This window comes from Podarcis cretensis (assembly GCF_951804945.1).
Source record: "Podarcis cretensis genome assembly, chromosome: 4".
Classification (NCBI taxonomy): domain Eukaryota; kingdom Metazoa; phylum Chordata; class Lepidosauria; order Squamata; family Lacertidae; genus Podarcis; species Podarcis cretensis.
The window spans coordinates 55666641-55682327 of NC_137173.1; the positions used below are offsets into that span (position 1 = coordinate 55666641).

General features: G+C 40.9%; 1 protein-coding gene across 9 annotated transcripts in view; it reads right to left on the reverse strand.

The window, feature by feature from the left end:
- ERG (ETS transcription factor ERG) overlaps window positions 1-15687 on the reverse strand; it is a 116772-nt gene that overhangs the window by 13292 nt on the left and 87793 nt on the right. For all 9 annotated transcript variants that reach the window (XM_079974917.1, XM_079974916.1, XM_079974920.1 and 6 more), the window contains 2 exons: window positions 7526-7743; window positions 1675-1826 (listed from right to left, as the gene is read on the reverse strand). In XM_079974917.1, the coding sequence (XP_079831043.1) occupies window positions 1675-1826; window positions 7526-7743 (370 nt within the window). The remainder of the gene's footprint in view (window positions 1-1674; window positions 1827-7525; window positions 7744-15687) is intronic.

Below are 15687 nucleotides of genomic sequence, written 5' to 3' on the forward strand. Positions count from 1 at the left end.
TCTGGCAGTCAGATAGCAGGACTTTGCTCAAATATTTCTTGTGCAGCTCAGCAAACAGCTGTTTATGCCTACAGACCTCTTGCTCCCTGAACAACATTTACATCAATTTCCAAATGTATTTAAGACAGATGTGGATAGAAGAAAGCTATTTATGATCACTCACGGTTCAGAGACTGGGAAATGTATCAATGGCCCATTTTTGGACCAGATTGCTTGGGAAGTGCTGCTGCTTTGTGGCTTGTTTCAGAACATTTTTATCATCCACTGAATCGGTTTGTTAGCAAAGCTTTATCTGAGTATGTGTAGAAGATTATGCAACAAGTGTGTAGCTTGACAAATAACTGACAGAATTTCAACTTGTTGTTTTAGCCACATCTAATTTTCCTATAGATTCATGTCACTATATAACTGTGGGAAAGTTAAGCAATGCAGCAGAAGTAGAATATATATTACTTTTAGAGTAGCATGAGTAAAGGTCAATCTTTTCATTAAAGATTAGCCCCATATACCAATGTAAACCACAAGTGGTAAGGGAATATTATGATTAGTTTTTGACTCTCCAAAATGTGCATAAAACAGAGGAATCAACAACCCCATTTGATGTTCAAGGTTCACCAGCAGTGATAATCAGCTGGAATAGCTACTTTTATGCCAGAAATTCAACAGTCTGGCTGCTGCGTTCTGGATTAGTTGTAGTTTCCGGGTCACCTTCAAAGGTAGCCCCACGTAGAGCGCATTGCAGTAGTCCAAGCAGGAGATAACCAGAGCATGCACCACTCTGGCGAGGCAGTCCGCAGGCAGATAGGGTCTCAGCCTGCGTACCAGATGGAGCTGGTACACAGCTGCCCTGGACACGGATTTAACCTGTGCCTCCATGGACAGCTGTGAATCCAACATGACTCCCAGGCTGCGCACTTGGTCCTTCAGGGGCACAGTTACCCCATTCAGGACCAGGGAATCCTCCACACCTGCCCGCCTCCTGTCCCCCAGAAACAGTACTTCTGTCTTGTCAGGATTCAATCTCAATCTGTTAGCCGCCATCCATCCTCCAACCACCTCCAGACACTCACACAGGACCTTCACCACCTTCACTGGTTCTGATTTGAAAGAGAGGTAGAGCTGGGTATCATCAGTGATTTCCCTTCCAAACTGTATTCATCACAATCAGTGCTATTTCTATTCTGCTGCAGTTCAGTTTCTGCCAGATATTACGCTATTTGCTTCACTGTCCAGTATTTAATGCAGGTTACATACATCACCTATTTACATGATTTTTGTAACTTACATTGATTTCAGTGTAAATGTAGCATCAAAACAATGTAAAAAAGTAATTACTATAATTACATATTACTTACAGACTTTGAAACACACCTATGTGAATGAATACCAATCATATTGGCTTGAGTGATTTCCATTCTAGACTGCAGGATGAACAAGCAAACCCTTCCCATCTTGGTACAACAACACCCCTACAACCAATGAAATGGCCAGGAAGCTAGCGCTGCAGTGCCACCTCACCGGGCAAGCTGCAACTGATATATTCCTAAGTATGTACACCAAGCTCCTGCTGAAATCAGTGTGGAACTAAAGGTGTTTAAGCTGAATGGCCAACTGTGTTTAATGACTGGGTGGGCCCAGTTTAAAAAGGTTATTTAAAAACATCCGTCTTCTCACCTGCTGGAACAATAACTCTCCGTTCATTGGTGGTCATGTTTGGTGGTGGGATGTGCTTTTCTTCCATATAGCTTCCATAGTTCATGCCAACGTTTTCTGTGTTGCTGGCCATCTTTCCTCCTTTTGCCACACTGCAGTTGTCAGGGGAATTCCTAAGGAAACAATTTAAGATTTCCTGAATAATACTTTTCAGTAAGCAGGTTCACAAATGAAAGAGGATTTTTGCTATATGCTGATCTGAAATTCTCATCTATCTGTCAAGCAATGCTGTTCCAGGAGTCTACTTTAGATACTAAAATGCCTTCCGCTGGTGGAGGCTGGATCTGTAAAAACTTGAGGATCTGACTTCATATTACTTTATTTTTGGAAATGGAAATGGAGTTTGGATTTGAAGGCATATGATTTAGGCCTGATGGACACTCATTGCTGCATCGCTTGAACTTCTAAAAATATGCATACTGTCTTTCTCCACTGGTGCACAAATCAGTAAACCACAAAAAAATTGCAAATCAGCATAAATACATTATAAAAACAGGCATAAAAATAGCATGCTGTTAGGAGACAAATTGGCCTAAACTTCAGACTAGAGTTAATGCACTTAGCTCTTCTCAAAGTCTTGGTATATTTGCTACCTGAAAGTGATGTACTATGGCAGGCCTTTTTGAGGAAGAATTTCCAGTTATGCACCACTCCTACCAATACAGAGATATGCATACACTGAGTGCTTATGAACCAAGCCTTCGAAAAGATGGGAGTAATGGTAAAGTGTATATATCATTTGGGTTTTTCACAGTAACAAAGAAAGCAGATTACATTAATTCTAGAGCAAACTGCAAGCATGGAAGCTGCCATATGTCAAAACAGAATTAAATATGACAACATTCCATTAAAAAAAAAAATCAAACATGTAGTACTTTTATTTAAAATCACTGTTACCCACCCACCTCCTCAAGAAAAAGGGTAAGGGCTAAATAACAATACTGGTAATGTTGATGAGACCCAAATGGACAGTGCAGTCTGGTTACTGTGTTTTTGTAAATAAAAATGATTTTGAATAATTTAAAAGAGAAGTATTGCTAGTAACATGCTTTAGATCGTTGTTCAAATTTACATTATTTCTTTCCTCTGGAAAAACAACAACAATGGAATGTAAAAGATATAAACTTCTTCCTGCAACAATGAAGTATATATCATCAGTTTCAGTCTGTCCTATTGTCATGGGCAATCGTGCATTAAAAGTACAATAAACACTTTTCAGTGTACTCTTTAAAAGATTGAGTGGTAGCAATCAGTATTTGGCACACTTCTTGGGAGTTGCTAGGGTGGGTCTCTGAACTGAATATAAACAGAGAAAAGACTAAATTAGCATTTTTCCCTGGAATCCAGAAGCATGTGCTCAAGAATTTTACCTTTATAATCAACTGAGGAAAATGACAAGTTAGTAGAGGTCTCAGCCCCAGAGACTGCAAAGTGAACCCCACATGTGCAGTGGGAGATCTGAACCCCTGACCCCAACATCCAAACAAATAAGCACATGTGCTGTGTTCTCTGAAACTCATGAGAACTTAGTTCAGCTGTAGTGAGAGAGAAAAATGTGGAGAAAGATGGACAAAATGGATATACCTCATTTCACATGCAGCCAAATCACTTAGTTTTACTTTACGCATGGCAATACCAGTCTCATTAGAGCCAATTCACACTTTATTTTGTGTTTTCTTTTATTGGCCTGATTTTCCTGAAATAGACACAGAAGAAGTTGAGGAGAGCATGGCTCTCCACATTCATGCTCATTATAAGGAAACCTAGCCATTTAAATGTGGATGTGCCCTGTACCATTGCCAAAATGAGTATGCGGATTTTGTTATTTGAAGTCTGGTATTACTTTGTTTCTAGAAAAAAGTGTCAATCAACTAATTGTAGAGGGTTTGCATATCTGAAGTTTTATGCATGTTGTAAGTCCTGAGCTAAACAAGGGTAGGCACAACTGGAACCCAACATACCAAGATGAAAACCTAACATATAGGTAGCCGGTGGCTTACAAGTATCAGGAAGGAAGCTGCCTACAAGGTAAAGGCTTGTTTAAGGAAAATCTGTTTGATTTCTGAATAGCCAAGGGACAGATGATAATAACAGAAAAGCAGTCTACAGGGAAGTGTGCCTGGCAAAGAGCGAAGCCCACCTGTAATTCATTCACAACCCTGGGCCCAAACTATAGCCCAACATGTTTTGGAATCCATTCTTCCTTGTATGCTGGTTTCTGGTCAAAAATAGTACCAGTGCCTTGCCCAACTTGACACATCAAAATGCTACAGACAAGTAGCAATAATTTCAGATAAATGAGAGGTGGGTGTTTATCAAGATGCACATATAGTACATTTTACTCTATGTTTTTGACACCATAATAAAGTTACATGAAGGCCGTCCACTCATCCCCCTTCCCTCTTTCCTTGATTCCTTTGCACATTCCAGCTGCTTTGTGCCTTAAGGCCATCATAGCAAATTAAGGCAGTCAGCATCTGGCTCACTGGAGGCCAGGCAAGCTATAAATATTACCAGCGCTGCTCTTTGCTTTTGCATGGAGGGAAACAGCTGGTTTAAGTTTTACTACACATGATCCTTTCTCCATTAGAGCAGACACTTCAATATTTCTTGTGTATGAGGTTAGAGTGAAGAAAGGGCTGAGGGAGTGGGAGCTCTAACTTGGCAGTTACAAAATGATGTTCCTTATATACTTAATTTACAATTATATTGGTGCTGGGAGAATTCTGAAATCTGATATGCTGGTACCAATACCAAAACCACAATAGCTTCCCAGTTGGCCTACAAGTTTCTAAATCCATTTTTTCTTGTTTTCCTTTTACTATTTCATAGAAATTCTATTATAATGGCAATAGAATACATTTCCCAAGTTGTATTTCATTTCGAGAACTTGTAAGCACATTGTGCTTGTGGTTCCATAAAATAAAGAGTGAGCTGGAAGCCACAGCCCTCCTATGCTTGCTTCTGAGAGTAGGAAATCTCATGTTGTTTTGAAGCTGCCAAAACAAGAGCATGCTGCCCATAAGCAGAAGTGTGTGTGTGTGTGTGTGTGTGTGATGTGTGAACCACATAAGAGTCAGTGTGGTGTAGTGGTAAAAGCTGGGGTAGCCAATGCAATGCCCTCCAGATGCTAGATTATAACTTCCATCATATCTCACTATTATTATGCTACCGTGGATTGATGGAAGTTGGAGTTCAAAACAACCGGAAGGTACCTCTTTGGCTACACCTGCATTAGTGTCCAGGTTTAAATCTCTACTCACACACAGAGCTCATAGGGTGACTTTAGGTTAATCACTATCTCCCAGTCTAGCCTACCACACAAGATGGTTGTGATAATAAAATGGGGGTGGGGATCCCATATAGAAATCATTTGAGAAAAGGCAGGATATAAATGGATTCAACCAACCAACACAATTCCACACTCTCTGTGTTAAGCTGAACCAAAATATCAGCTAAACTAGGTTATCCTTGGAGATGTACTTGCTTACATGAAGAATGACCACTAGCTGAGAACAAATCACATTTCCTTGAGGCAATTCCAACATTAGTAGGTCTATTAAATGCCTGAACCAACAGCTTTCCTGGGGGCCCCTCCAACACCTGAATTTCTAGCTTATGCTTGCCCACTGAGACCAAAAGGCTGCATGAATAAAACTAGCACAGTTCCTCCATGATTAGACACCGGGCATCAAACCAAGGTTCTGAATGTCTGGAGAATTTGTTACTTGAAATAAGAACTCACGGATATTTGAAGACTGTGCTACACCAGAGCTTCACCTTTTTCTAGCTTTAAGGACCTACCAAGATGTTTTGCTGCCTGTAAGATGCATCATACCCCTGAACATGCACAGAATTTGCTTTAATGAAACATTTTTTTTTCCATATCTGTAGGTAGACCAAACATAAACTGTATTACTAAACTGCCTCTGCCATAAGGCCAAATATGTCCGCCATTCCCAACCACCAAGAACTGAGGTTAGAGCTGATTTTATTTTATTTGAATTCACAATATGGTCTATGGGTTTTTGATGCTTTGCCCTCTTCTGAGGAATTACTCTTGCAACCTGTTGGGAAGGCTCAGGAGGGATCATTAGGGGAAAGGAGCTGCCCCTGCTGGCACTAAGTGTCTATCACGTGAAGTGGTTGCCTCACTGTACCTAATGGTACGTAGAGCTGGACTTATCAGTTTACTATACATTCCATATCAGCTTCATTTGTAAATTGTACATTTTAAAATATCATGGGAATTTGAGGGCCACTCACAATGAAATCAGCCTGTATTACTGATGAACTTTTGGTAACCTAGAACATGATGCATTTATGGCCAAAATCTCATGGCAGCAGAATCAAAAGATTCCAACATACAGCCCAGATAATGACCTGGAAATATACCAATGCAATTAGTCTGTTTCAGTCATGAGAGCCAATGCACACAAGTAATTTTATAAGGATTAAAGCTGCATTTGGATAACTCTAATATGTGGAAATTGACCAAAGCATTTTTCTTTATTAAAGTTTGTAAATGCATGCTTCTGCCCCAAAGCAAAAAGATAGCATATAATTTTGAATGGTGTTTGGTCTACAGCTCCTTTAGCCCACTATGGGAATAACATTAAATATGGGGCATGTCCACACTTTTGCTTGTCCCTTGACTACAAAGCATGGGTTCAATGGGTTTCCTGCCTGTCTTGTGCTTTCTAGGCATGGGTTCAAGTCATTTTCCATTTCTCCCACTGCTTTCCCTGGGTAAACAACCCACGCTTTACCACTGAATTGGGGCAAATATCAATCTGCTGAAAAACTGATTGATGTTTGCTTTAATTCAGCGGTAAAGAGCGGGCATTCCCCGGGGGGGGGGGACAGCGAGGCAAGCAGAAGTGTGGTCTCACACTTGGTCTCACAACCTCATTTTGAAAGTACTCTGCTGATGCAAATCTTCTTCACAGCAAATCATTTTGAAAAACAGACTGCATGGGAGGTTAGCCACAAATGGACTCATAATACAAAAACACAAAATTTGGAGCTAATTAAGAAAAAGCTAAAGAGAAGTTGCACTCTTGTTCAATACACTGAATATTAAGCCTTCTGTTATTTGTTTTCCCTCAATCCACTTGCCATTCTGCAAGCAGCACTAAAGGTAAAGGTAAAGGTACCCCTGCCCGTACGGGCCAGTCGCATCCGACTCTGGGGTTGCGTGCTCATCTCGCTCTATAGGCCATGAGCCGGCGCCATCCGAAGACACTTCCGGATCACGTGGCCAGTGTGACGAAGCTGCAGCTGGCGAGCCAGCACCAGCACAGCACACGGAAACGCCATTTACCTTCCCGCTATAAAGCGGTCCCTATTTATCTACTTGCACTTAGGGGTGCTTTCGAACTGCTAGGTGGACAGCTGCTGGGACCGAACGATGGGAGCTCACCCCACCGCGGGGATTCAAACCGCTGACCATTACGATCAGAACGTCTTAGGCACTGAGGTTTTACCCACAGCGCCACCCGCGTCCCTCAAGCAGCACTAGGATGTTACAATAATTTGAGCTGCATAAAGGCACTTTTCTATAAAGCACTTTGGGAATATTATTTATTCCACCTTCCATCTGCCTCCTTTAGTAGAGAACCCACATTTAAATAAACATTGGATCTCCTAGTTTTGGTGTTGTTTGCCTGTCTACCTGGTAAAGGAGGCAGCAGGGAAGGGATCATTTAAGTACTAGGCCTGCTCATAATTCTTCGATTCAGGAAGATTCAGAGTGCAAAGCCTTGCCCAAAGAGATGCAAAGAAAGAATCTTTAAACTTTTTTTTTTTTTACCTTGAGCCATTAACTTGATTTGGATTGCATTCCATCTTGATGGTGACTCTGGCTGGAGGTTGCGATAACCAGTCCTGCTGGGGAACACGTGGACTCATCTTTGATGTCTGCCCATATTCACTAGAAGAGGAGGCTGTCATCTCTGCCTTAGAAAGGTGGGGAGTTCCGTAGGCACACTCAAATAAAGACTGGTCTTCACTCACAACTGATAATGCTTCCTGAAATCCAGAGAAGAGAAAGCAACAAAATGACCTGAGAGAAAAGTTATGCACATTGTACAGAACTTTAAGGTTTTGATCCACAGCAGTGACAATAAGGACCCATCTGCACTATGCATTTAAAGCCGTATCATACCAGTTTAAACAGCCATGGTTTCTCCCAAAGAATCCTGGGAACTGCAGTTTGTTAAGAGTGTTGAGAGTTGTTAGGATACCCCTATTCCACTCACAGAACTATCGTTCCCAGAGTTGTTTAACAACCAGCCAACTGTGATTTGCAGTTGTGTGTGGAGAATAGGGATCTCCTAACAACTCTTAGCACCCTTAACAATGCTTTGTACATTGTGTATAACTGTAAACTACAATATACACTTCATTGTCCTTAGAATGATTTGCTCTCTGACAAAACCACAAAAAACCCAACACAATTTCCAATTAGTTAACGAGCCTCATCACCACAATAAACAAGGGGGAAAGTTGAAGAGCCAAAAGGTATACAAATTAAGTACTGCAAGTTGTTCAAAATTACGGTACATAGTTTATTCCAGCTGAATCGGTTGGGTCTTGTTGTTCCAGTCATTGGAGTGTTTTTAGGGAAAATTGCAAATCCTTTCACTGAAGGTGTTAACAACAGTAAATTAAACAGCAGCAGATGCTGGATATGTGCTTTTCCAAGATGAAAAATGTATCACTTCAGTTCTTTTTCTGTGGAGCAGCGACAAAATGAATTGCTGCTGTGTGCCTTTTTTGCTGCTCTGCACATACATTTTTAAAGCACAAAGCCATTCCATAGCTTTTGAAAGCTCTTCTCTGATGAGTAATGCCAGACCTCAAGCAAACTGAGGAATGCAAAGTTTTAGCTTTGTTTCAGTGTGTGTGTGGACATGTTATCCAAATGAAGGTGGGGGAATGAAACCATCTCAACTGAATGATTTCAATATTAATATCTATTTATTCTACCTATTTTTATGAGGAAGTAAATACAAATATCTAATTAAATGGAAACATTATTTCCATGAGTTCTTCTTTACCAGAACTAAGCCTATGAATTAATTGTCTTAGGTTGCAGTCCTTCACTCACTTATCTGCAGTAAGTCTCACGGAACTCAAGGCAACTTTACTTCTGAGTAGGCATGCATACAATTGTTGCATTAAATTGCTAGCAAGTGAGACTGTCATCATACATTATAGCATACTTGAACTCTTCCTCCCCATTTCCCCCATTTTCAAAATAGCAACCACATAATGGTCTGCAGTAAAATTGGACCTGTGGCATGAAGATTATCTTTGAATCTGGAATACGTCACTTGACTTGTGAATATTGTTCATGCAGGATGAAAAATAGGAGATAAATCCAATGTATTTCTAGCCAATGCAGATTTTACATTTGGATTACAGATGAAAGAAACATGAAAAGTGAAATTAAGTGTAAGCATCGCTTGTGCAAATGGGCAGTATGTGTACAGATGATACATCTTAAAATGCATGTGTAAGGAGTTGAACACATCTGAAATGTATTCTGCCTCTGTGAAACTGATTTATCAAATCAGACTAAGTACCTCTAAGTGATTATATTGTCATAGATCTAGGGCAGCGGTCAACTCTGAGCATATTTAACAACCTAAGGCCCGTGGGCTGGATGCAGCCCAATTGCCTTCTCAATTTGGCCCACAGACAGTCAGCATGTTTTTACATGAATAGAATGTGTCCTTTTATTTAAAATGCATCTCTGGGTTATTTGTGGGGCCTGCCTGGTGTTTTTACATGAGTAGAATGTGTGCTTTTATTTAAAGTGCATCTCTGGGTTATTTGTGGGGCATAGGAATTCGTTCATTCCCCCCCCCCCCAATACCCAATGCCCACCACAGGGTCTGAGGGACAGTGGACCAGCCCACGGCTGAAAAAGGTTGCTGACCCCTGATCTAGGGTATACCAGGGTCTGTGAATGAATGGTAGAAATGAATAAAATGGTAGCATTTAGAGAATATTTGGGATATGAAGGGAAATAAAATCTGCAAAACTGTGCCAGACAGGAAATTCCTGGGTTAGCTTATGCAAACCAGCCTGGCTTGGCTAGGTAAGTACTGAGCCATTAAGGGCCATTGGAAATGCAAAAGAACTGTCCTTCTCCCAACGCACCCCAGGAATGGACAAAGGCAGGAGAACTGGGAAGTTGTCAAGGTGACAGTGGGGTGTGATGTCACAGGAAAATGTGTCCTTTTTGAAATCTAAAGGTGTTCTGTGAACAAAAAGGAGGAAGTAGGCAGAACCATCTTGGCACTGGCTGGAGAAGGCTGCACCAAGAGACCAGGAACCATGACTGACTGCTGCTTTGGATTCAAGCCTGCTGAAGTTATGAGTCACTCTTGGGGTATAATACTCTGCACCCCCTCCACTGAAGACTCCAGGTGTAAATGAGTGTACAATAAACCATATTTCTTGAAGACACTAGAACTTCCTTTTTCTCAATGGAAACACAACCCTGGAACCCCCTGGAATCTTGCTAGCACTCGGCAGAGCTTGGGGGGGGGTGGCACACAAACTTCATAACAATATTCATGACAGGGCAGCTGAACAACAAAAACTCTTGGCATGAAAAGTAAGAAAAATGTTGCCCTAACCTCCCTAGGTCATAATTTTATTGCCAGTTTGGAAAATATAACTTACCTACTTAAAATTGGAACTTAGAAATAAGTTCAGTATGAACTTCAGTATAAAACTCCTGGTGGGAGGTGCACACACAATGCATCAGGGTACTACTAGAATTAGGAAATCTGTAGATGTCTATCAAGTTATTTTAGGATTTTGTACCCCGGTGTGAGAAAGGAATGGATAGGAATGTAGCAGACGCACAGAGATCACCCAATATCTGTAATGGCTCAGTCATGTGCTATATACCTAGGGAAATGGGAGGGGTGATTCATATTGGTCCTGTGTGTGCAGTAGGGTGGACTGTGTATTTGTACTCAAGTTTTCTATTTTGGTGATATTTATAGTACATCTATCTATCTATCTATCTATCTATCTATCCATCTATCTATCTGAGAATACTGTGTCCATATTAGCTATTTTACTCCCTTTCTGTGACTCTCCCAATCAATAAAAGGATTCAAAAGCTGGCTGTCTTATGGCTGATGTATGTGTTCACGAAAAGCACCCTACCAAGAATGTAGCACTCCAGAATGCTGGTTTCAAATTGTATGACTGAATGACTGTACCATATCAAAAACTCCTTGTATGGAATGCTAATTTGTCTGTGCTTTTAAATTGTGAAGTTCCATTCAAATGTGTCATTTTCCTAATGACATTCTGAGGTGGAAAAGTCTTAAAAGAGGTATATGGTACTTTTAAATGAATATTTAGATGAGGTATTAGATTGGCAATCATTACTGATGGATAATGGCTACAGCAGCCATATGTTGCACAACCAACTATGAAGATACAGTACCTGCTTTCCCTCAAGTCCTAGAACACAGCCACAACGTAGCAACCATTCATCACTAATTGTTGTTACTATGTAACAAGCCACTTTCAAGCTATATCTGAAGGGAAATACTCCACTTTGTTTATTTTATTTTCTTAAAAATAATACAGCAAAAGTAAGGAAGGAAGGTCAAAGAAAAGTTTTTATAAAATTATGGAGGTCAGCGGACTGCAGGTATTTCTGCAGGCATTAAGTTGTGCCATGCATTAAAACATACATTTGAGGAGCGTGTAAGCAGTTGCTCTTTTATTGCTTCCCCAAACAAATCCATTTCCTACAAATTAGTCCCATATCTTTTGCAGCACAGCTAACTTCCCAGAAAAACAACAGGAAAACAAAGTGTGAACTCCAAGCAACCCACTTCCACAGAACAATGCAGCATACCAAAAAGAAAGAACCCGCTGTTTTGGTTGTGCCTAGAGACTTGAAGAAAAAAGGAAGGTGGAACCTTAAAAGTAAAAGAGCTGTGTAACTGTAAATATGCAGCAGCAGGCATCTTGCCAGTGATTTCAAATGCTTTGAGGTTTCAAAATTGCCCAGAAACCCAACTGAAGTGCACTAGGGCTCTTACACTTCCAGGAACACGATAGTACAAGAAACCAACAAAACATTCTGGGTGATAAACAGCTTGTGCTTAATGCCATGACTATAGTTAGTACAATAACAATTTAAATACACTACTGAAAGTACTAACAGATTTGTGTTTAGTGTGGGATTGGTACTCCTACTGCACAGTAAGATTTTTGCAGCATCCAAAAGATACTGGTATCAAAATATTAGTTCATAGTGCCTCCTCCCATTTGGGATTTACCCTTTCTGCAGAAAATCGAGCTTGTTGCCAGTGATTCATTTGGGATTTCTGATAAAAACCATTTGCAGTATTAAGCCCCTGTCTGGAAGCACCCTGATACTGTATATCATGCCAGTTTATGTCACATAGCAGATTGTTTCATGCAAGCAAGCTCAGTGGACTGTGAATTTTGAAGTCAAATAACTCTTTAACTGTGAAGAAAGTACATTTGAAAAACTAGGACCAAGGAGCTTCAGTCCTCAGTTGTCTTCACTGTGCAAACCAACATATTTTTATAGTCAGTGGGCCTCATTCATTTCCACAGGATTTAAGGCATTCCTTTGCACCCAAGAGGTATATAATACGGATTACTATAATAAGCAGTGACTCAAAATGTACAGTGAAATACAAATGAGCTTTTGATTTTGATAAACACAGATACCTCTCAATTACTAAAAAGATTTCAGGCAATATACTCTAACTTTCTGCTTCATTTGAATTTCATCCATATTGTAAAATTAGTGAGCTAAAAAAACAATAGTTTGCACAAGCACTAGGTGGAGGCATGCTGCTGAATGAATTCCCACAGGGCTCATCTTGCTCTTGCTGTGCCACCCATGGACAAAAACAAGCCAGCACCTGGGTTGTTGTGCTATTCCTCTTGGCTTATCAACTGTGGTTTGTCTGGGAGGAAACAAGCCATGATCCTGATCAGACAACACCACAAACTTTGGCTTACCAGTACAGGCTTCTGGAGAGGAGCTTGCAACCACTTTACTCCTCCTCCCTGGCCATTTTTGAGCCCACACCATGCTCAGCCAAGTGAAGATTTGGCTTAGTGTGTTGTCCAAGCCAAGGCTTTTGGTTAAGCTCTTTCTTTATTAGAAGGCAATAAAACTGCTAGCACATTTGCAAAGCTAAGAAGGGATTGGTATGGTTTCAAGTTGGATGGGGACCTGTGTGTTGAGATTCCTGTATTGCAGGGGGCTGGACCAGATGACCCTTGGGATCCCTTCCAACTCTACAATTCTTTATTCACTAACCAACAGCTGTAGCCAAGACAATACTATAGAATACAGTCACAGCAGTTCTCAGAAACAACAGTCAAAACAGAACACAATCAGTAAAAATCTCTAAATTAAATGCCGTCAAATGCTTGGGTAAGTTAGAGCTTTTAAGTGGCATCTAAATGATAATGCATACCTCACAAATGTACACTGGGAAGAAATTCTACAAATGAGGCGCCACTACAAAAAAGGCCCAGTCCTGGGTAGTCATCAATTTTACCTCCAAAGGTTGAGTCATCTAGAGCAAATCTTCAGTAAAAGATATCAGAAGCAGGCAGTTTTCTATGGGAGTTGGTTCTTCTAAATGCTGCTTAAAACTATGACGAACATTTAGAAAATTGCTCCTCCCTTGGGCATGATGCTTCTGTGCTACCAGGAGCTAAGCCATTGAATCCTAACCTGAGTTCATAGTTTGTCTCACTCAGACAAAGCATGAGTGGCAAGTCAAGAACAAACCTTGGTTACAGCTCATGGTTTGTAGTGAGATGGACTGTTAAATGTTAGAAAGGTGCCACCTCTGTTGTCTTCTTGGTACCTACTGAAGACTTTACTCTTTCAAGGAAAAGATCATTCCCAGTCTACATCTGTATTGGAATTGCTTTGTGCATCTTTTTAGATATTTTAGTTGTTTTAGCATTTATGTGTTTGCCGCCCTGGGTTCCTTTGGAAGGGCAGGATATAAATAATAATTAAAATTAAAAACTGGTCTGAGTTTGGACATAGCACTATATCTAACCACTATTTTGGAAATGATAAAAATCTGTTGGCGTGTCCTGGAATAACCCTGGGTATTCTTGACTTTGATTTAATAAATAGGTTTTCAATGGACTGCTGTGGTCTGACATATTTGTTTCCATTGTGCTCACAATAATTTATGGGCAGTTGACCATAGGCATGGCCTAGAATTCTCCTCTTATTACCCTTTTCCTCTTGCCTTTTGTCCTTGCGAGATCCAGAACCCTTTAAAGTCAATGGAAAGGCTTCTTACAGAAGCAAATAACAGTTGCTGGCCAGAGGTCACGACAGGAAGTACTGTGTAAACATACTTGCTAGCCTGTTGATTGGTATTATTAATATTTTGTTTTCTGTTTTGGAATTTACTGAAGTTTCATGGAAGTTACAGAGCAGGCAGGATCTTTGCCAAATTGTGTTATTTTGGTTATATCAGAATGCCCAAAATAAACTTAGCTCCAGATAAGGCTATGTGTTCTTCTATGATAGTTATGAGCTGTTTGATGGTGGAGCAGAATACCTTGTAAGGTGGTGCATTCTCCTTCGTTAGAAGTTATTAAGCAGCTGCTGGATGGCCCCCCACCAAGGAGGCTATGAATGGATTCCCTGCACCAGCAGGACTAGATGTCCTTTGAAGTCCCTTCCAATCTATAATTCCTTTTCATTTGCTGTAATAGATTACTCTTGCCTGAAGCTTCCACTGCAATTTTTCTCATATACGTAGGTAGCTGATCCGCTGACCATTTTCACACAGATCTACAAAATCAGTGCTTTCAGGACAATGTTTTCCTTCCCCATTTTACTCATAAAATTATGTACATTTATATTATTAGCATGGATCCTTTGACTTCTCTAGGACTGCATACCTAATGATTTTATTATCATTTTGCTATATTTCTATAAATGCCAGTGTTCAGGATTTGATATGGTAGGACAGAGGTTTTCAACCTTTTAGAGTCCATGGCTCCCTTGACCAACTACAATCTTTCTGCAACTCCCCTGTGAAGAAACATACTCTGAGTCACAGCAGCCCAGTTATGTCGCCCATTGCCTGCCAATCCTTCTGCCCTTCACCCCTTTTCGGTCACCCTCTCTTGTGGAGGGTTCCCCCAGCGTCTTCTCCTCTCCCCTCTCCTCAGGGGTCCTCGCCCACTTGCTTGCTTACTCCGAGGTTGCCTCAGCTCCTGGCAACCAGCAACCCCTGGTTGGCCTCAAAGGCAACATTTGCCTGGAGATCTTGTAGCCAGGGCCATTGGTGTGAGAGGGCATCAGAGGAGGGAGGGAAGGGAGAAGGTATGGAGGTCCATGCTGCCTGTGGCACCTCTGACCACTATTCAAGGCACCCCAGGGTGCCACGGCACACTGGTTCAAAACCACTGTGATAGGGAGACTGGCATTCTAATTCTAAGCACATTAACCATGCAATGTTATACCTGCCACCTCAGAAGTAAGTTGTATTCCATTCAGTGGCACTTACTCCCAGGTAAATGGTTAGGGTATTGCAACCTAAGTAGTATTAAAAATATGGCAGGCTTCTAAGTATATTCAATCTGGGCAAGTGCCCCCCACTACTGAATATGCAGGCCAGACCCTCCAAGTGTTCCTATTTTCCAGGGACATCCCTGATTTAGAGAAGCCATCCCGGTTTTTTATTTGATCCCGGAATATCCTGCTTTTCCTTAGTATGTCCCTACTTTCATTGGAAAAATGTTGGAGGGTATGGAGTTATCCAACCCCCAAGCCATCTGAAGGCAATCCTGTATAAAGAAGTTTTTAAAATGTTTAATGTTTTATTATGTTTTTATATATGTGGGAAGCTGCCCAGAGTGCTGGGGAACCCAGTAAGTTGTGTGGCATATAAATAGTAAAAT